The 26,548-nt window shown below is 50.9% G+C and overlaps 1 protein-coding gene and 1 long non-coding RNA gene across 3 annotated transcripts; one reads left to right on the forward strand and one right to left on the reverse strand.

The window, feature by feature from the left end:
- Positions 1 to 8,791: 8,791 nt before the first annotated feature.
- MEOX1 (mesenchyme homeobox 1) lies at positions 8,792 to 26,119 on the reverse strand. Of its 2 annotated transcripts, XM_027098922.1 has the most exons (3): positions 25,261 to 26,119; positions 10,892 to 11,064; positions 8,792 to 9,742 (listed from the first exon to the last, which is right to left on the reverse strand). In XM_027098922.1, exons 1-3 carry the CDS (start codon positions 25,727 to 25,729, stop codon positions 9,620 to 9,622), a joined length of 765 nt encoding a protein of 254 aa, XP_026954723.1. In that variant the 5' UTR covers positions 25,730 to 26,119; the 3' UTR covers positions 8,792 to 9,619. The 2 variants fall into 2 exon arrangements, with proteins under 2 accessions (XP_026954723.1, XP_026954724.1); XM_027098923.1 differs by lacking the exon at positions 10,892 to 11,064.
- On the forward strand, positions 14,317 to 19,131 carry LOC113615900 (uncharacterized). Its single transcript, XR_003431154.1, has 3 exons — positions 14,317 to 15,297; positions 15,419 to 15,701; positions 15,952 to 19,131. It is a non-coding gene; the product is annotated as an uncharacterized LOC113615900 (long non-coding RNA).
- Positions 26,120 to 26,548: the final 429 nt, after the last annotated feature.

Here is a 26,548-nt window from a genome sequence, read left to right on the forward strand (position 1 = left end):
GAAGACCTAACTCCTTGGCAGACGGGGAAGGGAAGTTCTCAAGTCTCAGAAATCGACTGGGACATGACAGTAATGAATTTGAGCCCTGGGCTCCCTGCATATGATTTCACGCCTGTGGCATTCCCCATCTCAGGTCATGGCCAGCTTCACTGACCAGGTTGGCTTACCAGAGAAGCCTCTAGAATGAGTCCCACACAACAGCCCAAATGACACAAGGCCAGGTGCCATCTTTTCCAACACAGAGTAGATCTGTGACCTTGGGCGAGTTCCTCCAACAGGCAGAACTTCGGTTTGCTCATCTGCACGATGGGCATAAGGTCCCCCACCCACCTCAACAGGCAGCAACAGTGAAGAGACTTCATTGGCTCTGATGTAAAATATACCATCTTTCTTATTCTCTCACAGCCCCCATCCCAGGGACACCTGTAGCCCACAGCTGGTAGACATTTGTTGGGTATAAATTAGTCACCATCATTTGGACAGACCTTTGGAATTTACTGAATATTTCCACACCTTATATTCTTTAATTCTCCCAGCAGACCTTTCAGAGGGCAGGGTTGCCCTTTGCCCTTGGCCCCAGTTTACAGGATGGGGAAACTGAGGCTGCTCTTTTTTTTTTGTAATGAACTTATTTATTTATTTATCTATGGCTGCGTCGGGTTTTCGTTGCTGCGTGCAGGCTTTCTCTAGTTGCAGCGAGTGGCGGCTTCTCTTGTTGCAGAGCACGGGCTCTAGGCACACGGGCTTCAGTAGATGCAGTACGTGGGCTTAGTAGTTGCGGCACGTGGGTCCTAGAACGTGTGGGCTTCAGTAGTTGTGGCGCACGGGCTTGGTTGCTCCGCAGCATGTGGGATCTTCCTGGAGCAGGGCTCGAACCCGTGTCCCCTGCATTGGCAGGCGGCTTCTTAACCGCCGTGCCACCAGGGAAGCCCCTGAGGCTGCTTTTTTATGGCTCCCAGCTGGCTGAGGAGTTGTGGTGACTTTTAGAGCCCTCTGCTGACAGCTCTCTGTCTTCTTGTCATTTACAGAGAGCTAGCCTGTAAGGGCAGCTCAGCAGCCAGCTGCAGCCCAGATGTGGAGGCCTGGCTGGCCATGGAGGAGGTGGGTGGGTGGGGACATCCTCCCATTTCCTCCCCTGAAGACAAATGGTTCAGGGGCCACTGGAGACCCTGCAGGCTGTGGCTGGCTTGGGAGCCTTCCCGGAGCCTCCGTGAGGCGGGCGCTGTGCTCATCTTGAAAACAGTTCCTATACGGAGGTGGTTACTTGGAGGATGAAATCAGGGAGCAGGGGCTCAGCAAGATGCCTGCCCTTCTCCTCACAGCACGACTCTCTTTAAGCTCGCTTAGGCTCTGGGTCCTAAGGGCCATCCTCCTGGTCTGGGCGAAAGCAGGCCGGCTAAAGGGGGCCATCTTGGCCAGCACTTTTTCTGGCTGGTTTTTTGTGGAGGCCCAGCATTTTGAACTCTCTCCTCTGGCCATGGAATGAGCAGACACATACACGCACACACAGAGAAAACATACACACAATGCACACTTATGCAGCTGCACACACACGTATACACACATATACACACACCCGTGCACGTGTGTGTACACACATGCATGTCCATCCACACCTCCCAGGAGAGACCGTGAGCTCCCTTAAGCCCCTCAGGGGAGGAGGGAAGGAAGCTGGGTGTCGTATATCATTTCTCTCTAAACAGGCAGTAGCCTCGCCGAAAGCGGGCTTGGGGGTGTTCGGCAGCCTTGAACTGGTCTCGGGAAGGAGCCCCTCTGGCCCATATTTCACAGACACCCCAGACAGAGCCCGCTGTCAGGAGCGCTGTCTGATTTCCTCCCCTGCCTGCCGGCTCAGATCCCCCCACAAAGAGGGCCATTGTGTCCGCCTCCACACCCCTGGCACCTGCTCCACAGAGATCCGATGGGGGGCACGCTCAGAGGGGATCTGGGGGACGAAGGCGCTGCGTCCTGAGCTGCAGCCCACAGAAGGGCCACAGATTCTTGAGCAGAAAGAACCTGGGCCTGGCTGAAGGGTCCCCCAGCCTCACAGGCCTCAGCGTCCGCAGCACCCCCACCCTCCCGCCAGTCCTCCCAGGTGCCCCAGGGCTCTGGAGAAGCTTCTCCTCAGGCCTTTCAGGGACAAGATGGGTGAGGAAACCATTGAAGAGGTGGTGACTGAGGATGAAAAGGCATCTTAAGGGGACAGGAGCCCTCCCACCCTCTCCCACAAGAAAAGCCCTTAGCCCTTGGTCTCCTTTATGGAGGGGAGAAGGCCAGGCAAGCTGCTGGGAAGAGGCAGTTGTGTCTGGTTTTTCCTGCTCTAGAGTTTCTATGGGTTGGACATTCTGGGGAGGGTAAGTGGGGTCCTGGGGGGCAGTGCCAAGGAAGACAGAAGGAAGGGAGAGTGGGCTGGCGAGAGAGGACTTATGGGGCCGAGAGCCATCACAAAACTTCCCAGGAGAACACCGTTCAGCAGGGGCCTGGGCATCCACTTTCTAATTCCCTCCAGGGACACCTCTGAAGAGGCTGCTCCACCCCAGGTGCCAGGTCACTGGGTCAAGGTCTGAGAGATGCCTCCCGTAGAGGGTATGTGTTGGGGGCGGTATAGGGATAAGGAAGCTTTCATAACTGAATCGCTATCATAGGGGGTTCTCTTGGGGGCTGTGGTGTGAGGCCACAGTGTGGCAGTGGGCAGGGGTTCTGTTCTGGGCTAACGTATCAGAAGCAGATCTAGCCCCAGCATCCTGAAAACACTTGACCTTGATCACTATCCCCTACTGCCCCACAGCAGTGCTTCTTATCTGGACAGCTTGGTCCTTTGAAAACATTCTGCCCAGGGTGTCTGCGTATCTTTTATACTCAAAGCAGAGCAAGGTATAAGGTTGCTTTTTTTTTTTCACACCTGTAAATTGGCCCAGAGAGCGTAAGTGGCTTGCTTAAAGTCACACAGCAAATGAGTAGGACAGCAGATCCTAAAACCCAGGCCTCCTTCTTGCTCTGTGCTTTTGTTGTTGCTACACTGCAGCCTCCCTGTAGATGGAGAAGAAAACTCTGTCTAGAACATGGTGTGTGTGTGTGTGTGTGTTGGGGGGGGAGGTGGAGCTGGGGGAAGGAAGGTTATAAGGAATAAGGGATTTCTCCTCTTGCAATGCAGAGCATATTAGAAGAAAACAACCCGAAGAAAGCCTGGTCCCACCATACAGGCGGCCGGCCAGCTCAGACACAGACCTGCAGCTCCCTAGTCAGGTGTGCTGGGTGCCTTAGAAAGGATTTGTGTTCCTGGAAAACTGGTTTTAAATCCTTTTAAAAAAACACAAACAAAACCATCCTTTACAGGTGCTGGGAAAGGCTGCAGCCATTTTTCCTTTGGTACCATCAAGAATTCTTTAGAGATTTAAAATTGTCCTACTGGATTTTCTCAAAGTATGGTAAATCTGCTGGATCAGAGAGGAAACCAAGCATTGGGCTCTGGCCAAGATGAGCACAGGCTGGATAGTAGACGCCCTTCACAGGGGCTCTCAGACCTGGCTAAGCCTGTGCCCTTCCCAGTAACGCTGGAGTTCAGCCCAGCCATGGGCCCTAGCCCTGGGGACAGGGTGGAGTCCTGAGCCAGCAGCTCCAATTAGGATATTAATAAAGAAAGAGAAGCTCTCGCAGCCAGGCCCATGGTGAGAGACGAGTTAGGTCATGTCTCTTTCTGTTCAGTCGCATATTAGTACTGACCCTGATGTCACCTTCAAGCTATTAAGCATCACCGTCAGAGGCTTGAATGAGGATCTCACAAAGCTTTTATCAGGTATACCTCTGAGTCTTGCTGTTGTCAGTGGTCGACCCTGGACACTAATTTTTTGTCCACTGCAGGTCAAAGGAAGTGGCTCTTTTAGACCTCAGGGCTCAGGGCTGTGAGGTGGGGAGTGACAGAGAATCTTGGTTTGGTCCTGTGGCTAGAATCAGAGACAGTTTCCCTGAGCCACAGAAACAGGGTGGGTGTCCAATGCCCTCTTTTTTGGCAAGGGCATGGCCTGCCAAACTTGGTGGGCAGTAAAGGCCTGGACTGCATCAAGCCAGCCAGTTTAACCAGCATCTTGGCCAGAGATTCCCCTATGTGGTCTGTGTGGCCAGCAATGGGCAATTGTGAGCTGAGAAGCCAGTTGACACCACTAATTTAACAATTCCCCCATCCATCCATCCATCTGTCCATCCATCCATCTATCCATCCATCCATCATCCATCCATCTAACCATCTGTCCATCCATCCATCCATCTGTCCATCCATCCATCTATCCATCCATCCGTACATGCATACATCCGTCTATCCATCTGTCCATCCATCCATCTATCCATCCATCCCTGCAATAACTATCTATTGAACATTTATTATATTCCAGGCATCATGCTAGTAGCTGGGAATAAAATGGTCAGAGAACCATAATTCATTTTCTTCCCTCCAGCTTGGAACACAGACCACAAATGAATAAGCAAACAACAAATAAAAGAACTATAAATTGTGGTAACAGCCATAAAGGAACACACATAAGGTGAGAAGACAAAGATCAAAGGATAGTAGTGGCCAGGGTTGATGGTGGCATCAGAGAAGGGCATGGATATGAGATACTTTTTGAAGGTTTATTCATGGTTTGTAGCAAATGGGACTGAGAAGGCACAACCAGTGAGAGAAGGAACGTGGTGAGAGCCTAATGCTATGGTGGCTAAGAGAGGACACCACTTGCAATTGCTATGTTGGTAGTTGTATGGGATTACCTGGCACAGGCCCTTCTACTTGGCTGAAGAATATATAGCTCTCAGTGGAAAACATTTCTACTCAATGGAAGGAGAGAAAGCCATCCACCGTGGGTTTTCTTGGCTATTGGAGCTGTGGCACTTTGGGGGTCCAGACAGGAAAGAGTGGATTCCTCCTGCCTGACACTGGTTCTCCTTTTTGAATAGAAGAGCTGTTAGAAATGCATCCGTCACAGGGTTTGGCCCAGGCAGGGGGGTAGACTTCTGAAGCCCTGAGTCCTTCCAGGCCCCTTCATTTGGAAAGGGGTTCTCTGCATACTTCGTCTTACTTGCCTCTCTCTCCCTCTCTCCAAAGGGCAGCCGCATACTTGCTTGTCCTCAGTGCTCTCTGAAGGATGGAGAAACCCATGACTGAAGAGTTACTGTCGGAGAATCCTTGGCTGTTTGGATTCCTACCGAGCCTCCGTCTCTGGTCACAGTCACCGGTTCCCATCAGGGAGTCGCCAGTGGGTGGGCTTGCTTCCCTCGCACAGCTTTGCTCCCGAGAAAAAGCAGATTTTTACCAGCTTGAGGAGCAGTTGGTCCCAGCTACTGTTCACCTAGCGCCGTTCAGTCAAATGCCAACACTGAAGAGTGGGAAGAGTCAGGGAGTCTTCAAAGGAAACCAGAGAGCGTGACTGATGTGTGTGTGCACCTTTAATTTCATTATCAGACCCTCCTCCATGGATTTATTAACTATTGTTGGAGAAATTAAAATTCTCATATTGAAAGAGATTTTCTTCTATTGACTTTAGAAAGTGGATAATGTTGCTGCCTGATGTCAGGCGTGGGCCTCCTGTTGAAAACTGGGCCATACTGACCCATTAAAGCTTCCTCTGTGTGCCTTTCAAGTTGTCCCTTTAAGTGCCAGTAGAATGCCTAAGTCTTTGGGGGGCGGGTCCAGGTCTGGGAGATCTTTCTAAACAGAAGGGAATGAGCAAGGGAATGTAGGTAAGAAATCACATGGTATCTGTATATGGAAGGGCCAGTGGCTTGGTATTGCTGGGTTTTGTGGCAGGGGGTGTTGTAACGAGGTTGTAGAGTTAGGCAAGGGCCAGAGCATGGGGAACCTGGAGGCATATAAAGGGTTTCGAACTTTATGTTGTAGGTGATAGGAAGCCTGATAGGTTTTAAATCGGGTGACAAGGTTGAATTTGTGTGTGTGTGATTGCTGTAGCGGATGGACTTTGAGAGCTGTTAGACGTTCTAATTCAACTGTGAGATATCGACAGCCTGAGCAAGGGCAATGGTGGTTGGAAGACAAAGCATGCATGGGTGTGAGAGATACCTACGAGTTAAGTGAAATGAACAGGACCAGGTAACCGATTGGTTCTGCAAAGCAGCTAGGTAGTATCAGGGATGTGTCCCAGGTTTCTAGTATGAGTGAATGAGGTTTCTAGCATGAGTGAATGAGGTTTCTAGCATGAGTGAACGGGTAGGTTGTGGTGTCGCCAACTAAAATAGATGATTCAGAATGCAGGCAGAGGAGCTAGCCTAAGCTGGGGAATGGAGGTTTCCCCTTCAGATATTTTGAGTTTGACGTGCCTGTAGCCATTTAGGTGGCAAAGGGCAGTAGGCGGCAGAGTATGAAACTTTAAGCTCCCACATCAGGGGTAGGGGAATGTTGGTCTGGCACCAGAATGCTGGGATGCAAATCCCAGTGTCATCACTGGAGTGGTCAGTTTCCACAAAGTGGTGCAGCAGTGACAAATGACCCCCAAATCCCAGTGGCTTACAACAGTGAACTGTTATATCCTCACTGACATAGCTTTGGCTTTGCTCCACATCTTTCTCATTCTGGAACCCAGGGTAATGGTGGAACCCCCGTCTCAGCCCAGCCTTGTGCAGAAGGAAGAGAGCAATGGCAGAGCCATGAGATGACTCTAAAACTTCTGCATAGACAGGGCACTCGGTGCATTTGCTCACATTCTATTGGCCGAAGCAGGTCACATGGACAAGTCTGAAGTCGGCCAGGTGGGGACATACACTCCTTCCACCGGAGGTACAGCATATGACAATGGTCAGGGAGCAGTATTCATCTAGTGGGGAGAAAAGAAAATCGTTGCGCCCAACCGTATGACTTATGACAACCACTAATGGGCTATAAAACCTTGGGGATTTACTCAACTTCTCTCTGTTTTGCTTACCTTCTCTGTAAGACAGGAATAGCAGCACTGCCTCTTAGGATTGTTAAGAGAAGTAACACAGTTCGTCCACGTAAAGCGCTTAGAACAGTGTCCGACACAGAGTAAACACTTCATAAATGTAGGTGGATGGAAGGAAGAGGGAAGGTGGGGATATTATCTAACGGGGACTGCGGTTCAGCTTGGGAAGATGAAAACGTTCTGGAGACGGAAAGTGGCAGTGGTTGCACAACAATGTGAAAGTACTTAATGCCACAGAACTGTACACCTAACAATGGTTAAAATTTTATGTTGGGTATATTTTACTACAATAAAAAAAAATGTAGGTAGATGGGATTGTCTGGGGAGGGCAAGAAGAGGAGAAGAGGGTGGTGGGCAGAAAGTGGAAAACTTGGGAACCAGCAGTGGGGGCGAAAGCATTGCGAAAGGGAGATTGTCTGCTTGGGAGACAGAGAAGGAACATTCTAGACACACAAGAAAACCAAGAGAGGTTGATGTCCTCCGAAGCCACAGGAATCGAGTTAGGAGGGGGTGTTGGAGTGCCTGAGGATGTCTGCTCTGCTTGGCTTTGAACCTGAACCTTCCCTTTGGCACCTTGATTTTGGTAGGGTCTGCTTTCCTCTGCCAGCTCCTGATGATATCATTTCTGGTCGCCGCCAACACCAGGCCCAGACTGCCTCAATGCCAAATCCTGGCCAGGTCTCTTCTCCGAGGTCCCTCCCTCCCCTCCCCTCTAGCCAGTCCTCTTTCGTCCATTGCTGACATCTTGGTGAGACAAATCTCTTTTCATTAAAAAGACACAGAATTGAGGACATCCTTTCTTGTGTCATTTTTTTATTACCGTTGGTGTATATGGTTGTACCCTGAAAAACAAAAATCTTCAAACTTTGAATTTAAAAATTAGGGTTGGTTAATTTATGGTCAAGATTCCTTTATTAACAAAAGAGTTCATCTTTTGTTTACAGAACATTGTCTATTTGATAAGCCATGGGTTAGAGAAACTGAAAGCTAAAATTTTTCAATGGGAAATGCAGACTGTACAGTTGCGAGGAAGACAAGATTCTTTTTTCTTTTACATCAATTACATTTGCACCGCCACCCTTGGAGGAGCCAAGGGATACCTTGGTCCAGAGGATTTCTTCCATTTCTTCGTTGCTTCTAGACCTTGTCTGGCCAATCATCACATGAGCATCAGAGGACTGTGCACAGAGCTGTGGTTCTTAGCTCTGCCAGGAAAAAGCTCTGCGAGGAGCCTGGCTTTTTCTTATTGATTTTATTTCTCGAAGAGTTTTCTTACTAAGTGAATTGACCTTACACAGTTAACTTGATGTAATCTAAAGAAAATAGATGAAGTATGCTTTAGAAAAAATTACACACGCTCTAACCAGCCATTTGGCAATCATTTTCCACAGCGTCTGTCCTTTCGGGGATGGGGAGGTGGGTTTTTTTTTTTTTTACACGTGAATGATTACATCTACATACAAGAGCTCCAAACTCTTACTGACCTCCCTCTGCAACACCAGGTGGTGTTGGGGGACAGAGCACTGAGGCAGGCAGGGGGTCTCTCTCAAGGCGTCAGTCACCCCAGGTTGTTTGGCCAACAGTCCCAGGGCATCTGGGCAGTCCACACACATAAACGTGGCAGCTCTTCCAGTCATAACAACATTTGTGGAACACATTGGATGGCCTCAGATGCATCCCATGGAGATAGGGGGACTTTTTTTGGTCCTTATTTGCGGTCAGAGTTCTTTGAAAGCACAGGACATTGCAGCTGGAGAAACTTTCTTAACAGGGTTCCACATTTCTAGGTCCTCACCCAGCAGCCTTTACCTCAATCGCTTCATGATCGCTTCATGAAGCGATCACTTCATTCGTAGAATATAGGGGACCCTCTCCAGCCCTCACCCTCATAATGTGAGCATCTGGATAGGTTTTCAATCCAGAAATTATAGATTTAAAAGGAATAGCTGTTCCGGTGTTCTGGGGGTCCTGCTCAACAGTCCTGTGTGTATCCCTGAATTGATTTTGAAGAAGCAGGTGCTGTCCTGGGTCCATTCTCCTAACCCAGTCAAGCCAGCGTGAAAGGCCTGTGTGGGGACCACAGAGACCTACACCAGGCTGTTCTGCTGACTGTCTGCTTCTAGCTAGTGATCATGAACTTGCCCATTTCACCAGCAAATTTGGATCCAGGGATGGCTTCTGATTTGTAGCAGCTAAGTTTCTGACCTCAACTTCCTCACATTGATTTCCCCTCGGGTTTTGGGGCCTTTGAGGTCCCCCAAAGCCTCAGATATAGAGCCCAGAAAGGAAGGGTGGTCTAGGGTGTGTGTGTCTCCTTTCCTTTCTTTGGGGGCATCTGTGTTCATGAGCGGCAGCTGAGTCTCCGAGAAACAGTGTCCCTGGAGCTATTCCCGGGATTCACTAGGGTCCATTCTGGCTGCTGTATGACTGACTCCATGAGAAATGTGAGAAGCAAAGGCCCTGGGGAAGGGGCTGCTAAGACAGAGCAATGCTGGACAGAGTTTTCTGGGAAACTTCAAGGCTCCCGGGAACCCTGGGCAGCTTCCTATCCAAGAGTCACTGCGCGATGTGGAGAGGCTGCCCTGGGTGGGTGGGAGAAGGTGAAGGTAGGATTGGGGTGGGGGTAGTTGGTACGGGGCTCAGTCCTCAGTCTTTTTTTTCCTCCCTGGAGAATTTCACTCTGAACTTGGAGAGGCGGCAGAGTCCCCGTCCTCGGGGTCCTGCCCGTGTGGGGAGATGGGCTGACCCCCCTTCACGCGCTTCCACTTCATCCTTCGGTTCTGGAACCACACTTTGACCTGATGAAGGAAGCAGAGGAGCCTGGTCACTTCACGGCAGGTGTGGCCGTCTCCTCATATGGATGCTGAAGCTACCTGGGGTGCAGCTCTGGGGACTCCCCAGCTCGAAATTCTGCTTGCCCCTCCCCACGCCTCCAAGGGAAGACCCACCAATCGGCCCAGAGGCTTGTCTTATGTCTCCGAATAAAGAAAGCCTGACAGAAGAACCAGTTCTAAAAGTCACACTGGCCCCACCCCCTTTCACAAGCCCCTCCCCTCCTGTGCCAACACCCTCTCCCTGTAGCTTCTATTACCCAAGCATCTGGGAACACAGGATCACCAGCCTCACCCTTAGGCACATTTATAAAGCACTTTTCGGCTTAGATAGCTCTGGTCTGGACATTTTCTCATCTGGGCTTCAGCATTTACCTGCAGGTAAACCTGCAGGGTGGGGTTATGACACTGCCTTACAGATGGAGACCAAGAGAGGTTAGGAGAAGACACGTCCCAGAGGTCTCAGGGCTACGAAAGGGTAGAGGCGGGATCTGAATCTAAGTCCTCTGATTCTAAATCCAGCATTTTGGCAGACGCTTTCTCAACTGAAAGCTGCAATCAATAATAATAATAATAATATTTTATTCCACGTCAGAGCACGGGTATGGATGGAATGCTCTGAGAGAAAGCCCAAAACAGAGGGCTAGGAAGCTTTTCTCAGAGTGTGTCCAGGAACCAGCTGCAAATCCAAATCACCTGGAGAACTTACTTGAAATGCAGATTCCTGGTCCCACTCATTATTACTGGAAAATCGCTCTGTGGAGCTCCGGAAGCTGCATTTTAAACAGGGCCTGGATGATTCCACTGCACACTCAAGTCTAGGGATAACCAGATCAGAGGTTTCAACCCTGGTTGCATGTGAGAATCACCTCGGGGACCTTCGATGAATTCTGATGCCTGGACTTCACCTCAGACCAATGAAAACAATCTCTAGGGGGTGGAGCCCAGGCACTGGTGTTATTAGAATCTCTGCAGGTGATTGTCAGGTACAGCCAGAGTTGAGGACCACTGGACTGGGGCAGAGGGAGAGGACGAAGAAGGTTCTGGGAGAAGCGGGGGAAGAGAGGGATATGACAGAGCACAGGAAAGGAGGCATGGCCAGAATAGGAGGGGCACCTGCCGCTCGGAGAGGTCCAGGTTTACGGCTATCTCGTATCTCCGGAGCCGGGTCAGGTAGTTGTGATGAGCAAACTCGGCCTCGAGCTCCCGCAGCTGCTCCTTGGTGAAGGCCGTCCGCTCCTTGCGGGCCTTGCTGCTGCCCTCCGGCTTCCCTCGGTTCTCCTGGTTGTCTGGGGAGAGAGGGCCCCAAACAGGAAGAAGTGAGCCGCAAGGGCCTTGGTTCCCTTTCTTTTTGTCCTCAAGCAGCGGGGCAGCCTTTCCCTGTCGCTCTTATTTTGAAAGGATGCTGAGAAAGAACCCACGGTGTCCCTTTATCATTCATTCTAGCGTCTTCACCCCCAGAGAACTGGAAAGGTTTTTGGATATCAACCTCAGGCACACCTCCCCCACAACTGTTTTTAATTCCCGAAGCACAGGAAGCTGCCCTGGACTGTTTAATGATCTCCACCCCACCTCTGTCCCCACCTACCCACAGCTTGACATTAGCAGTGGCTGTAAGTTGGTGCGGCAGGTTGCTCTAAAACTGAGGTTCTCTGTCCTCAACGACAGAAACATCACCTAGGAACTTGTTAGAGATGCAGATCCTTGGCCCTCACCGCACACCTGCTGAATCAGAAACTACGGGAGTGGGGCCCAGCGATCTGTTTTTTTGTTTTTCCCAGTGATCTGTTTTAACAAGCCTTCGATGAGTCTGACACATGGTCATGGTTACAAACCTCTGCTCTAAGACCTGGCTACTCAGAGGGTGCCTGGTGGCAGCAGTCGTGTGGCCAGGGAGCTGTCAGACTTGCAGGATCTCCACCTCACTCCATCCTCAGACCTACTGAATCAGAGTCCGCATTTCAGCCAGATTCCCAGGGGAGATGTGTACACGTGTAAATTGAGAAGCGCTGCCTTAAGTTTCTCCCGCTCCCCCCCAACGCTCTGACACCAGGAGGGGCCAGGTCTGGAAAGTTCATTTACGAAGGAGGCTCTGAGTTCGACAGGGCAGGGGCTCAACCGTAGCTGGTAACGGGTACAGGAATCAAGCACCTTACAGGCACCAGCCACTTAATCCTCACAGTAATTCAGCCTGGCGAGCTCTAGGATGAGACGCATTTTATAGACCAGAAAACTAAGCACAGAGAAGTGAAGCAAGTTGTCCAAGTTCATCCAGTTCATCTGGCCAGTGAGTGGTGGGGACAGGAATCCAACTCAGGCAGTGTGACTCACACAGTATTCCAATGAAATATATGTAGGAAGGCTTTACAAACTGTAAAGCACGGTGCACCCAGAAAGGACTGTATCGTGATCTGAACAGGGGAAGGGGCGGTGGTGGATGGAGAAGCACACAGGAAGGAGACCGACACACCTACACAATGAACTACCAACGCGTGCCACGTGGCCCGGGAAGGGCTCCAGGAAGCACGTTTTACTGCAGCGCTCTTAAAAGTTAGAAGTCTTTCACTTCATTGCCCTTGTACATACAGGGAGCCCGGCCAAGGGGCCAGATTGCCGAGCGGGACGGGGATGTGGAGCCCCCTCGTCCACCCCACGTTCCCGATGGGAACGTCAGCCCGCCGGTTCTTTCTAGCGCTTTCCACGCAGTCCCCCTTGCATTTCTGTCTGCGCGTCCTCCGCCCCCGCGCCACGCCTCCGGGAGCCGGATAGAAGGGGGAGCCGCCCGTCCCCCCCCGACGTCCCCCGGGAAGCAGAGGAGGCGGAGGAGGGGCCGCCGCCCGGGTGCCGCCACCGGGGGTCCCCGCAACCCCGATGCTCGGCTGCCCGTGCCGGATCCGGGTGGGCCGCCTGCCGGGCGCGCTCGGGGGCGGGAAGGAAGGGGGCGAGTTCTCCTGCCGGGCTGTCTGCCCAGACCCCTCCGGAAGCGGAGCCGGGGCTGGCGGGGAAGGACGCGCCGCCTGGCTGGGGTCCCCCAGGAGTCTTCAGCCTTGGCTGGCGCGAGCCCGGGAGGGAGGGGCGGTCACGGTCACGCCGGGGAGGGACGCCGATTCCGGAGCACATCCTCGCCTGCGCGCCCAGAGCGAGGCTGGGAAACCTGGATTGTTTCCCACCCGCTCCTGTCCTGGAGCTCAGTATTTCCCAGCTCTAACCTTTCGCAGCAGCGGGGGTGTTAAACCCAGAGGACTTGCCCCGACGTTTGAATCCTGGATCTTCTTGCTGGAGCCTCTGGGGAAGTCGCTTAACCTCTCTGGGCTTCTCATCCAGAAATCTACCTCCCAGAGGTTTTGGGAAGCTTGGACAAGCTGCTGTGTGTGGAAAATGCTTTTAAAACTCTAAAGCTCTGGACAAATATAAAGTATTCTTCCGATTCTTCAATTCCTTGAGACGCCATCTGAGGGGCTGGGGTAATAGCTACCGTTTCTTAAAGGCTTCCACGTGCTAAGATGCAATCACTGCTTTAATCCTCCCCATACACCACACGTAGGAGTAGGTAGTATTATTATCCCTTTAGCTTTGTCGTGTGGATTTGTGTGATAATTTGATTAATAGCGCTCTCTCCCCAGGGATGTAACTGCTTTTTCTCACTTGCTACTGTACCTGGCACTTAGGAGGTTCTTGCTAAATGTTTGCTAAATCCTTCTCAGTAGATAGAGGCAGAAGCAGCCTCAGAGAGGCCCGGGAACTTGCCCAGTGTGCCAGGCAGCTTTTGGGCGGCAGAACCGAGATTCGAATCCAGATCCACCTGACTAGAGCCTTGGCCATCAACCCTGGCGTCAGGTTCTCCATCTTGCGTCGGCTGGCTGGCAGCTGGACCTGGACCATCGCAGCTCTGCTCGTCTCCGCCTCCAGGGCTCCTGTGGGCCCTGGGTTGATGCCCACACCCACCCTCCCCTTCTCTCAGGCCTGCTGAGGTGTGCACAGGTCCCCTATGGAAACCCCCCAAATACCTCCCCCCCACACACACACAGAGTTCTGCACATAATCCTTCCTAGAGAGAAGAAGGGAGATAAAGGGAGGAGACCTTTGGAGCTGGTCTTGGACTGGTTATGGGGGCAGCTGACCATTGTCAACCAGGCCAAACCCCTCCCTATCCACTGTCCTCTCTCACCTCTTAGTATCCTGATTTAGGCACTGGGGCCTCAGGGTGGGAAAGAAGAAATAGGACAAAGGAGCCTGGGCTGGGAACTGAGTGTCTGAGCCCCTGGGTGAACCTCGGGGCAACACCCGCTAAAGGGGGTGGCAACTGGCACTGGAAGAACCTTTGTCCCTCATCAGCTTCCCAGAGGGGTAAGAACTTTGATCACTGTTAGAAATGACAGGGCTTCCCTGGTGGCGCAGTGGTTGAGAGTCCGTCTGCCAATGCAGGGGACGCGGGTTCGTGCCCCGGTCCGGGAAGATCCCACATGCCGCGGAGCGGCTGGGCCCGTGAGCCATGGCTACTGAGCCTGCGCATCCAGAGCCTGTGCTCCGCAACGCGAGAGGCCACAACAGTGAGAGGCCCGCGTACCGCAAAAAAAAAAAAAAAAGAAATGACAAAGGGGTCAGAAGTATGGCAAGTTAGCTATGAAAACGAAAGTGGAAGTTATGGTTCTCTTTGTTCTGCAATAGTATAAAAATAGTATATCTTTTCATCAAGATAGGAAAAGACAAAGAAAAATGATAAGTACTTTTATACGGTTTCTGGCCAGGGGGTGTCCATTCTGCTGGATCACGTGCACAGTTCCTATGCATGCTACCCCCAAGATGGTTTGATCCCTTTGTTGGGGAGCCTCCCTCCCCTCTCTGGCCTCAGCTTCGCCACGGGTAGAAGTATGGGATTGGGCTGGGCCTTCTTTCCCTGGGCGAGCTGTTGTCAGAGTTCTTTTCCAATACGCCACCCTGGCACTCTCTTCTCTCCCTACTCCCTCTTCTGTTGAGAAACCCCGGCCTGGAATCCGAGGTCCCTTCCAGTTTCCAAGATTCTTGTCTTGGCCCCAGGTTACACCCTTCAGTCAGCAGGAAGGAACAGTGTGTTGTGTGTTCTGTCCCAAGGCCCTCCGCAGCCTTCCCAAGGCCCTCAGCCCAAAGATCAGGGCTGTGCTGGGGAATTTCTCTCTCCCTCTGACATGCACAGCGCCCCAAGCCTGGAGCTGCGTGGAAGGGAGTTGTGTTTGCAGAGATTTCTGAGGACCTGTTGGAGAGCCTGAGCCTTAGCTGGCTCTAAGAAAGGGCTCTCTGACCTCGGGCAAGTCCCTTAAGTTCTCTGAGCTTCAGTTTCCTCATTTGTAAAACAGAATAGCCTCACCCCCTGTGATCAGAAGGCTTCTGAGAAGGTAAAACGAGACGGGGTAATGTGTGTTAACCCTTAGCACAGTGCCGGGCACACAGCTGAGGCTCCTTTTGGAGAACCACCGGAAGAGGTTCTGCTGGAGATGATGCTGGAGAGATGACACAGGCGGAGATAAAACACAGTGCATCTCAAGGTACTACGTCTCCAGAGCTGTGTGAAAGGGATGCCTTTTCAACGTCTGGCCTTTTAACTGCTTTCCCTTCTCCACTACTTTTGCACAGTTGTACTTGAATCCGTGTCTCTATTGCTTCCAGGCGCAGTAACTAGAACTGATCAGCGTGACCGTCCACGTCAGTCCTCCTGGTCCTGATTCTTCCTCAGGGCCAGCGGGCGCCTCTTCCAGGACCGCAGAGGGAGGAGGCCGGTGCTCAGCTGGCTGCCTCTGTGGTTAAGGAGGAGACCCCCGGCCCCGCCCCGCCCTCTGCACATCCTCAGAGGGAGCAGGGCCATGATGGAATGGTCCGGAGCACCCAGAGAAATGCAAACAGGATGTGTGTGTGATTGCGGTTTCCACCAGGAGCTTTGACACCATCCGAGGTAAATTATTTCATAAGTAGCTGTCACGTTTGGCAGACCTTCTTAAAGTTAGCAGACAGCTTTATCGGAACTACGGGGAGGTTCAGATAGACCTTGGGGAACGTGCCTTTCTGGAGTCCTGTATTCCTACTCCCCAACTCTCACAGCCAGTTAACATAAATTTCTATCCAGGACCAGATAGACAGCCACAAGCCCCATATTCGGGTAGCACTTTGCAGTTGACAATTGACAATGGATTTCTTTCCCCCAGAGATAAACTTCTTTGGGGCTTTCCTCTGTACTACAGAATCATAGAACAGTAGACCTGGAAGGGGACTTGGGGATGATCTGATGTGGCCTTTACATCTTACAGGTGAGCCTAGAGAAGGTAAGAAACTTGCCTAAAGACACACAGCAAGTTAGCAGCAGAATTGGGCTGAGAACCCAGATTTCCTTTATAGGAAGCTATTTCCTGACTGTTAGGCTGCTTCCTACTGGGTCCTCTTAATTATCCTGTGAGGTAGGTAAGGTACGCATTAGCCCATGGAACCGACGAGGAAATTAAGACCCAGAGACTAAATGGCGCGCCAGAAGTCCCCTGGGACCAGTTCAGGCTACGTCACACTGCACTGCAGGGGTGATGAGTATGGAGCTGTGCTCGCTCCAGGGATGGCGTCTGGGTCTGGGTCCAGGTCTGCCTCCCTGGGACTCCCCTTGGCAGATCCTCTGAAAATGGGGTCTACAGTTTCCTGGGCTACAGACCAGACCTTTAATGTGCTCGTTAGTTTTGATACTTTCAACTTCAGAGGGAAGAGTCAAAGCCCTGAAAATAGACAAGATCTGGATGGAGCCAGTCCCAAGACCAGATGGGCCTTTGCATCCACACCTCCCTGGCTTCCTGGGACTGGCTTGACTTTCTCTCTGGGCCCCGACCCACCTCAATGTCCAGGCCCTTTCTGTCTCCCATGGGGGCCTGAAGAGACCTGGTGAGTCTCCCAGCCTCTTTGAGGAGCCCAGCAGTGGGGCTGGGGGATTCAGGGAGGGGAATACCTGGGGCTAGAGTCGTCTTTGCTGAGAGTCCCAGGTGGCGGGGGGTGGGTGAGGGTGGGCAGTGATGAGGGATAGTGGAATGGACTGGGTGAGGAGATGGGGTGTGGGGACCATGAAAGAGGGGAGCAGAGAAGTGGAGGGGGTACGGGGGCGAGAGGCTGGAACAGCAGCAAGTTTCTGAGACGGTTGGGCCAGGCGAGAGCAGCGCTGGGCTTTGTTTGTGTTTATCAGTTCCAGATGTCACGCTCAGCTGTCACTGAAGGAAGCGTGGGCTTCAAGACCCAGGGCCCACTGCTCACACTGCTTCTCCACCACTGAGTTCAAGGAAAACATGACATAGAAGAGTCTGGAATGGGGGTGGGGACTGCGAGAGGAATCCTGGCCAGAGGCCAGGGCACCCTGATTCCGTGAGTGGAGTGGGCACTGGGGAAGCTGGCTCCAGGGGTCTGCAGGGGCCTCGAGTCCTGCCCCTCAGAAAGGGGTGAGTGTGGATCTGAGATCGCTCAGCCTGATACTCGGTGTCACGTTTGGGACCCAGGCGACACTCAGCTGAGGTTGTCCATTTATTTTGTTATTACCTCCTTTCCTTCTTCCTCTGTCCAACAGCCTGCTCTTTTAGAGATTCATTCGTAAAACAGTCTCCACTTTTTTTCTTCTCTCTTGATGGGAGTAAGATAAGAATGCGGGGATCTGCTTGTGGTCAGAAGCAGCGCTCTGTCTGAATGGACAAACACTAGTGGCCAGCGGACCCGGGACTGGAGCATTTGTCCCGCTGCTAGAACTTTGTCCCTGTACCCTCTGTTTATGGGCTGAACTGTGTCCCCCCCACCAGTTAATATGTTGAAATTCTAACCCCCAGTACTTCTGAATGTGACTGTATTTTGAGATAGGGTCTTTCAAGAGGGGATTAAATTAAAATGAGGCAGTTAGGGTGAGCCCTAATCCAATCTGACTAGTGTCTTCATAAGAAGAGATTAGGACACACAGAGAGCCACCAGGGATGTGCACGCACAGAGGAAAGGCCGTGTGAAGACGTGACAAAAAGGCGGCTGTCTGCCAGCCAAAGGGAAACGCCTCGGCAGAAACCAAACCTGCCATCATCTTGACCTTTGACTTCCAGCTTCCAGAACTGTGGGAAAATAAATGTCTGTTGTTTAAGCTACCCAGTCTGTGGTATTTGTTATGGCGGCCCAAGCAAACTAAGACGCCCCCAACTCCCCATATCCGTGCTTATCACTGAGGAGAGAGAGGGAGCAAGGCCACTGGGGGGTACTTGGCAAGGCTGACGCAAGGCCATAGGGACGGCTCTGCAATTCCTCTAGACTGGAGAGCACAGTCACTTGTCCATGTGGCAGCTGGGCCCTCTCGTTGCCCAGCTGTGAGCCCACCTAACTGCCTGGCCGTGGTGGGTCCCCTTTGTTGCCCAGCCACAGCAGCTCCAGCCATGGGAGTGCTTGGGAGGCAAGCCCAGCACCCTGTAGCGGATTCCTGCAAGTCCAACCTGCACGTGGATACGTCTTTCTGACCCAGCACTCACCCTGACCCTGGGCTGGTTTTATGACCGAAGTCTGGCTCTCTGCACACTTTTTTGTGAGTGAGACTGTAAAAATCCTGATGCATTTTCCAGAAGCACATCACGCATGGTGAAAACCCTCATGCCAGGCGGTGGAGCCACTCTCAGAGAGAAAGTGAGAAAATGAATGAGTGAATGCCAGGCTGCACTAGAGGCTATTGGCCAGACATTGAATGAGCTTCTCCTGTGTACACATGTTTCAGTAGGTGCTAGGGAGACTGCACAGGTGAATCAGATAGCATCCCAGCCCTCTAGACACTTCAGTTTTAAGGAAAAAGGCAGCTATATGCATCTAGAGCTCTGGATACGGGCCAACTGTGGTTTGATTCTAAGATGGAGGTGTCAGCAAGGTATGCTCCATGTGTGAGGGGAGAGAGGACATGAAAGGATTCTTGGACACTCAACAAACTAAGAGTAGAAGGAAATTATCTCAATATAATAAAGGCCATATATGAAAAGCCCATAGCTAACATCATACTCAGTGGTGAAAAAGGGAAATAGTTTCCTCTAATATCAGAAACTAGGGAAAGGAGGCCCACTCGCACCATTTCTATTCAATGTAATACTGGAAGTCCTAGCCAGAGCACTCAGGCAAGAAAAAGAAATAAAAGGCACCTAAATCAGAAAGGAAGAAGTAAAGTAATCTCTGTTTATAGATGAAATAATCTTGTATGTGGAAAACCCTGAAGATTCCACAAAAGCCTCTTAGAACGAATAACTAAATTCAGCAAGGTTGCAGGTTACAGAATCAGAATGCACAAATCATCTGTGTTTCTATACTGAACAATCCAAAAGGGAAATTAAGAAAACAATCCCATTTATAACAGCATCAAAAAGGATAAGATACGTAGGGATAAACTGAACTAAGGAGGCAAAAGACTCGCACAATGAAAATTACAAAACATTGCTGAAAGAAATTAAAGGCACAAATAAATGGAAAGACATCCTGTGTTCATGGATTGAAAGACTTAATATTGTTAAAATGTCCATACTACTCAAAGTGATCTTCAGATTCAATGCCATCCCTATCAAAATCCCAATGGCATTTCTTTGCAAGAATAGAAAAAAAAAATCATCCAAAAATTCACATGGGATCTCAAAGAACCCTGAATAGCCAAAACAATCTTGAGAAAGAAAAACAAAGCTGGAGGCCTCAGGCTTCCTGATTTCAAAACATATTACAAAGATACAGTAATCAAATCATTATGGTACTGGCACAAAAACAGACACTTAGATCGATGGAACAGAATAGAGAGCCCAGAAGTAAGTCCTCACATAGATGGTCAAATGATCTTCAACAATGGTGCCAAGGCTACACAGTGGGGAAGGCACAGCCTTCAACAAACGGTGCTGGGAAAACTGGATCTCCACAGGCAAACGAATAAAGTTGGATCCTTACCTTACACCATATGTAAAAATTAACTCGAAATGCATTAAAGACCTAAAAATGTAAGACCTAAAACTAGAAAACTCCTAGAAGAAAACATGGAGGGAAATCTTCATGCCATTGGATTTGGTGATGATTTCTTGGATATGACACCAAAAGCATAGTCAACAAAAGCAAAAATAGACAAAACTACGTCAAACTTAAACATTTCTGTGTAACAAAGGAAACAATCAACAGAATAAAAAGGCAACCTAAGGAATGGGGAAAATATTTGTGGACCATACGTCTGATGAGGGATTAATATCCAGAATATACAAAGAACTCCTGCAAGTCAACAACAAAAATCAAACAGTCCAATTTAAACCTGGACAGAGGACTTGAATAGACATTTCTCCAAAGGAGATATACAAATGGCCAATAAGTATATGAAAAGATGCTCAACATCACCAGTCATTAGGGAAATACAAATCAAAACCACAATGAAGTATCACCTCATACCTACTAGCATGACTACTACCAAAAAACCCCCAGAAAATAACAAGTGTTGGCAAGGATGTGGAGAAAGGAGAAATTGGAACTCTGTGCACTGTTGGTGGGATTGTAAAATAGTACAGCTGCTATGGAAAACAGTATGGAGGTTCCTCAAAAAATTAAGAATGCAATTACCACCTGATCCAGCAGTCCTACTTCTGGGTATATATCCAAAAGAATTCAAAGCAGGATCTCGAAGAGATATTTGCACACCCATGTTCATTGCAGAATTATTCATAATAGCCAAGAGGTGGAAGCAACCCAAGTGTCCAATGACAGATGAATGGATGAAGAAAATGTGCACACACATGCAAAAGAATATTATTCAGCCTTAAAAAAATAAAGAAATCCTATCATGTGCTACAACATGGATGAGCCTTGAGGACATTGTGCTGAGCTAAACCAGTCACAAAAAGACAGATACTGCTTGATTCCACTTACATGAGGTATCTACAGTAATCAAATTTTTAGAAACCGGAGGGTAGAATGCTGGTTGCCAGGGCCCGTGGGGAGAGGGCAAAGGGGAGTTGTTTTTCAACGGATATAGAGTTTTCCTTTTATAAGATGAAAAAGTTCTAGAGATCTGTTGCACAACAATATGCATCTAGTTAATGCTTCCGAACTGCACAGTCAAAAATGGTTATGATGGTAAATCTTACATTATGTGTTCTTGACCACAATTTTTAAAAAAGCAGATTTCAAATGCAAGATGTTCAAAGGTAAGAAATCTCAGGGGAGCTCCTTTATGAAGTTACAGGCTGTATTTATAAAATCAGCACAGGTTCTAGCGATACTATAGTTTGGAACTTCTAAACTGTACCTTTCACTGAAATGATGCTAGGTACAAGTGGAGTCATAAAGGAAAGAAGGATGGAAGGAAGGGAGGAAGGAAGGAAGGAAGGAAGGAAAGAAAGGGAGGGTCCTTGGAGTAGGTGGTTTTCAAGCTGGATGTTAAAATAAGTAGGCAGAAGAGCCCGGGAAGAGAAGGGTCTCTGAGGCAAGGCGAAGAACTGAGCAAAGGCGGGGGGCGGGGGCATGGGGAGAAAAAGTGGGGTGCCTTTTCAAGACAAGTAAACTGGTATGGTTTCGTGGCAAGGTGAGTGGAGATGGAGGTGGGAGGGGTGGCCTGTAGCGGGAAATAAGCAGGGAAAGAGGTCAATCTGTGGAGGGTTTTTCAACCTCAGGGGAAATTGAGAGTGCGCGTAAGCTGGGCACGGGGAGGTGGACATCAGATCTTGCAGGGGAGAAATCGGGGAAGGAGGAGCCCTGGGAGGCACGCGTGTTGGAGCTGCAGGAGGATGGGGCAAAGCGAGTCTGATGAAGGCAGAGTGAGTGTCGGCGAGCGGCGCTGAGCTGATCCGGGGCACCGCGACTCTCCCAGGCGGGCGATCAGATTCACCTGTAGCTGGGCTGATCACACGCGACCTTCCCTTGAACCCCGTCAGGAAATCACCGAGAAATCCTTCATTCCCATAAATTAAAGACGACCACGGTAGCAACGACAGATTGGGGGCAAACAAGAGTGGCCTTGCAGCTGTCCTTGCCAGCAGGGGTCTTTAACACCCCCTGGCCCCAGGGCGGGGGTCGTTGGGCTGCGCTAATATTACAGCTGTCTCCTAAATCAGTTTTGTGCTGTGAACCAACAGAAAGTCTCAGGGTAGGAGCCGAGGACCCCTGCTTTCCTGACCATTTCCCTGAGCAAATCAGCTCCACTTCCAGTAATGGGGAGTGATCGGGGAGCAGCTGGGACTGGCAGAGGAAGAAGAGGAGAGAGCAGAGAACGTTCCTTTTGAAACAAACTTCCAGTAACTTTCTGTTACCGGACCCCCCTGGCCAGGCCAGCCAGTACGGGACACATTTACCAGGCGTGACTCACCCCCTACCCCAGCCTCTCTGGCAGATCTCTGAGCTCCAGGCTCCTAATGAATGGCAACTGGATTTCAGGACCAACAATGATTGCGAGAAATTCCCACATCTTATACCCCAGACTCAGGAATTTCTGAGACAGCGTATTTGAAATATTCAATTCCACTGTCGCCCATAACATAGGGCTATTTATCAGATTCTATGTTCTGAAGACTGGTTCTGGAAATATGGGCCTAAGACCATTCAGAGCTGCTAGTTATCGAACTCATGTGCCAGACACAGTGTTAATCTCACAGATCATGGAATTTAACCTTCACAGGGACTCCACATGGAGAGTGATACTGTTATAGTCCCATTTTACAGAAGGGTAAACAGAGGCTCCAAGAATTTAAGACCTTTCCCAGAGTCAAGCAGCCAAAAGCGGCAGTGCCGACCCCGCAACCTGACTGCCTGATTGTGAAGCACAACGGAAAACACACTCCGGAGCCATGCTGCTTAACCTTCCAGAGACGGCTTAGCAGGAGCCAGGGTGCGGTGCGTGAGACACGATGAATGCAGAAGGCAAGGGGTGCCCAAAACCTCAGTAATCAAGAGAAAGACTATTTTAACGCAAAGTTTTAAAAAATCAAAATGAATACAAAAATCCACAATGAACAGAATGTCAAAATTGAAAAGAGAGAATGCAACCAGTGGCTCAGGACGGGTAGGGTGGGGCGGGGGTCTTCGTGGGTTTGTCTCTTGTGAACTGAACTCCAGGCTCCTGGAGTTGGTCGTGAGCCTTGTCCATCGCTTTCCCTTTTCTTTAGGCTCTTACAACACTGGTCTTTCCTGCCTCCTTCCCCTTCGGTTACATTCTGAAGGAAGATGCAAGCAGCCGTGCAATAAAGGTTTCCATGCCTACCAGAGAGGGTCTGGGACCCCAGAGAATGAATGAGAGTCAGCTGGCTGTGCCCTGTCCTGTGCGACTGCTACTCCTGCTGCTGCTTCTGAGGGGACCCCGAGGGAGAGCCCAGGCTCCCTCCTGGGTGGGAAGCTCCCCCCACCAGAGGCTGACCCTATGAAGAGGGTGCTCTGGGGTGGCCAGCTGCTCGGCAAGCGAGCAGCGCCATCCATGGGTCCCTCGCCAAAAGGAAAGATGGTGCATTTGGGTCTTGCTGAAACATGGAATGAGCTTTTGCCTGAGCCCAGCCCTTGGCTTTGCCCATGCCTTCCCAATGCTCTTGGCTCACAGTCCCCTGGAAAGTGGCTGGATGCGGCCAAGGTGGATGTGGGCAGAGATGGAGGACACAGTGGCAGGCGCCAAGGAGGGGAGAGCTCTTCAACCAGGCGCGGAGCCAAGTGGCTGACAGCTCATTGGAGAGGAGAAGCAGAAAGCGCCCCCTTCTCTGCAAATCTCCATCCGGGCTTAGGAATAGTTCAGGGTTTGACTGGCTGGGGATTTAAAGGGCCCTTCTATTTAGTAGCCAGGAAGGCTGTGGTTTTTATCATCCACTGTGAGCACAATGAGGGGCTTCTTCAAGCATGGAGACCAGATATTTCAAAATGAGGATTCTGCTTGAAATCTACTGAAGGGTGTGGGATTCGGGGTCTGAAGTCTGGGGTTTGAGCTTTCTTCTAGGGTGACCAACGGTCCCGGGGACACTGGACTTTCAATGCTAAAACCAGAAAAGTCCTGGGTACGTCGAGATGAGTGGGTCACTCTGTTTTGACTCCATGCTAGCAGAGATCCCCTCAGACTTCTCAGTCTTTCCTTTTCCACGTGTAAAGAATCAAGTCACTGACAAGACCTGCTGTACCAAACTCGAAAACTTGTGGGACTCAAAAGACTTATTGTATGTTTCCTGCAGCACCTCGAACCCCCTAGATCACAGCACATCCACTGCCGGAAAGGTATCTGCTGGCTTCTCCTCCCCCTCAGTCTGAACTCTTTGGGGGTGAGACCACCTTATTCATCCCTGCAGTCTCAGGACCTCTGCCAATGCTTGGCAAAAAAAAAGATGCTCGGGAAATCTGCTACTTTGAAAGTGTTTCGTAAAGCAAAGCAGAGAGTGTTCTCGTGGGTTAGTCGGTCCTCTCATTTGCTGCCTGCCCCTTGTTAGCCCCATGAAAGGTCTTCTGTAGGTTCAGACAGACAGATGTGCCCCAAGGGTGGCCGTCAGGAGGACGTAGTGGGGCAGGGGGGGCAGGAGGCAAGGGCACTGTCTTGTTCCGGGCAAGGTGGGGACAGGAAACCAGACAAAAGGTGAATGGGCAGTGAGAGAGGCTGGGGGTGGGGCGGGGCAGTCCCACGGGGAAATGAGGAAACAACAGGTCCTCCCAACCAGGAGGAGAAGGACTTTAGCTGGGACCTGAACAAGCAGGTCACCTCCATCACCTGGCCTCTGCTGCTCCAGCGCCGAGCAGGGCTTTACCTGCACTCTGGGGTCCAGAGCTTACCCTTTGCTGCCTGCCTCCCCGACTTTCTCCAAGACTGGCGATCCCTCAGGAGGGCTCCTCAGAGGAGTGGCCTTTTGGGGGGGGTCACCCAGACCTTAGCACGCTGAGCTGCCCCTTGGCCTGGGCACAGCCCAGCTGCAGAGGGCGATACCTCATGGGCAGTCTGCCCCAATTCTTACTGCCTGCCTCTTGCGTCCCTGCGCTATGTCTGCTTCTCTCCCTCTAGACTCCTGGAGACACGGAGTCCTGGTTCTACTTGACTGCCGGGGGTCCCAGCCTTGGTCCTAGCCCTCCGAGCCTTGGTCTCAGCTGACTCCTCTGGGGAGCAAGCCCTGGGGCTCTGGGACCTGGAGCTGGCTGGGGCATGGTGGGGAGAAGCGTGACCCAGAGGCAGCCTGGTTCAGGAAAGCCCCTCTCCAGCCCTTGCCAGCCTGTACCCAGAGGCTCCGTCCCACATGTCCTTCAAATCTTTGCGGATCCTGTTTCATTCTCTTGCCGGCACATCCTTCCCAAGGCCCAGGAGAGCTGAGGACACAGACATAGCCCCCGTCACCAGAGAATCTTAGAACTCTGAGTAGAAGCAACCCCAAAGGTAACTGTTCTAAGTCTCCTGCCTTTGGGTAGATTAGATCATATTGTTCTGCATTCATGGTCAGGATACCTAGGCTCAGAGAGGGCAAGCAACCTCCTCAAGGTCACACAGCAAAGGAACGGTCAGCTGTTCCTCAGGCACTTACCCGAACTCTCCTTTTTCCGCCTGGTTGACTTCTTCTCCGTCCCATTGGCAGTGCTCCCAAGGACCTCGTAGTCCTCGCCTGGGCCTCCCGTGGTGTCCACCAGGCCTGGGCTGCTGGCCCCCATCTCCTTGGAGCCCCCTGCTGGGCCCGGGTTGAGCCTATGCCGGGCCTCTGAGACAGGAAAGTGCCAGTCGGGAGGTTGTGGGAAGGCGGGGTGCTGCTCAGTGAAGCCGCGCTCCTCCCGGGGCAGGCTGTGTGGGGTGGCTGCTAGGCAGGAGGCTGAGAAGTCAGGGTACGCTGCCGTTGCCGTCCCTGGGAAGTCTGGTTTCTGGTGGAAGGAGAACGGGGTTGGCGGGTAGTGGGGGAGGCCTGAGGCCCCACTGCCTTCTGAGTGAGGGTTTCGAAGGCAGCCCCAGACCGGGGCCGGGGGATGGGGGCCCCTCATGCAGCTGCTGGCCACTGGATCCATCTGCTGTCTGGTGCACGCCTCAGTCCTTTCAAAGGCTGGAGTCTTACACTTTTTATATTCAAAGTGTTAAAAATGCAAAAAAAAAAATTTTTTTAACAGGAGGGAAAAAGGTTCAACAGAAAATTCACCCCAGGAACCAAAACAAAAACCAAAGCTAACGTTGTTCCTTACAGCTACGCACACATGTGTCTGGCCACACATACGTGTGCCCGTACCTATGTTGGACTTCGTTCCTGGCTTCCTGGTCCCCCCCTCCGACACACCAACCTGCCTAGTGGGGTCCCCTGTACGTGTATTTGTCGCCGATGACACTAAACATTTTCACTGTCCCAGCCCAGACGCACCAGCTGATGAGTGCTCGTCTTGGAGCCCGCAGCAAATGCCTGCAAAGAGCTGGTCCAGGGCTGCTGAGACACACTTTTAAATCCTTCGGTAGGGGAGAGAGTGACAGATTTCTGAAGTGAAATGTGAGAGAGGAGAGGGAGGGGTTAACCAGCACACACACGATCCCCTCCAACCAAAACCCGAGCAGGCAACTATTAATCATCAGAAACCTTATATGCACATCTAATGGGATTTGCAGATGGAGTCTTTTAAAGAAACATTGTCTGTATTTTTTTTTTTTTTAAGGAAAGAGAGCAGCACACACACAATTTCTTTAATGTTTCTCCTGTAACACTATGAAGTTATTTTATTGCACTGTTAACAAAATTCCCCAAGTCTTGGATTTGGAAAAAGACTTAAGTCATATCCAGCATCCATCAAGTGCCAAGTTCCAGGGAGTGAAGCGGGGAATGAGCGCAAGAGACAAGTTTGCTG

This window comes from Aethalodelphis obliquidens, unplaced genomic scaffold, assembly GCF_003676395.1.
Source record: "Aethalodelphis obliquidens isolate GAN/ISIS:26980383/991018 unplaced genomic scaffold, ASM367639v1 scaffold126, whole genome shotgun sequence".
NCBI lineage: Eukaryota > Metazoa > Chordata > Mammalia > Artiodactyla > Delphinidae > Aethalodelphis > Aethalodelphis obliquidens.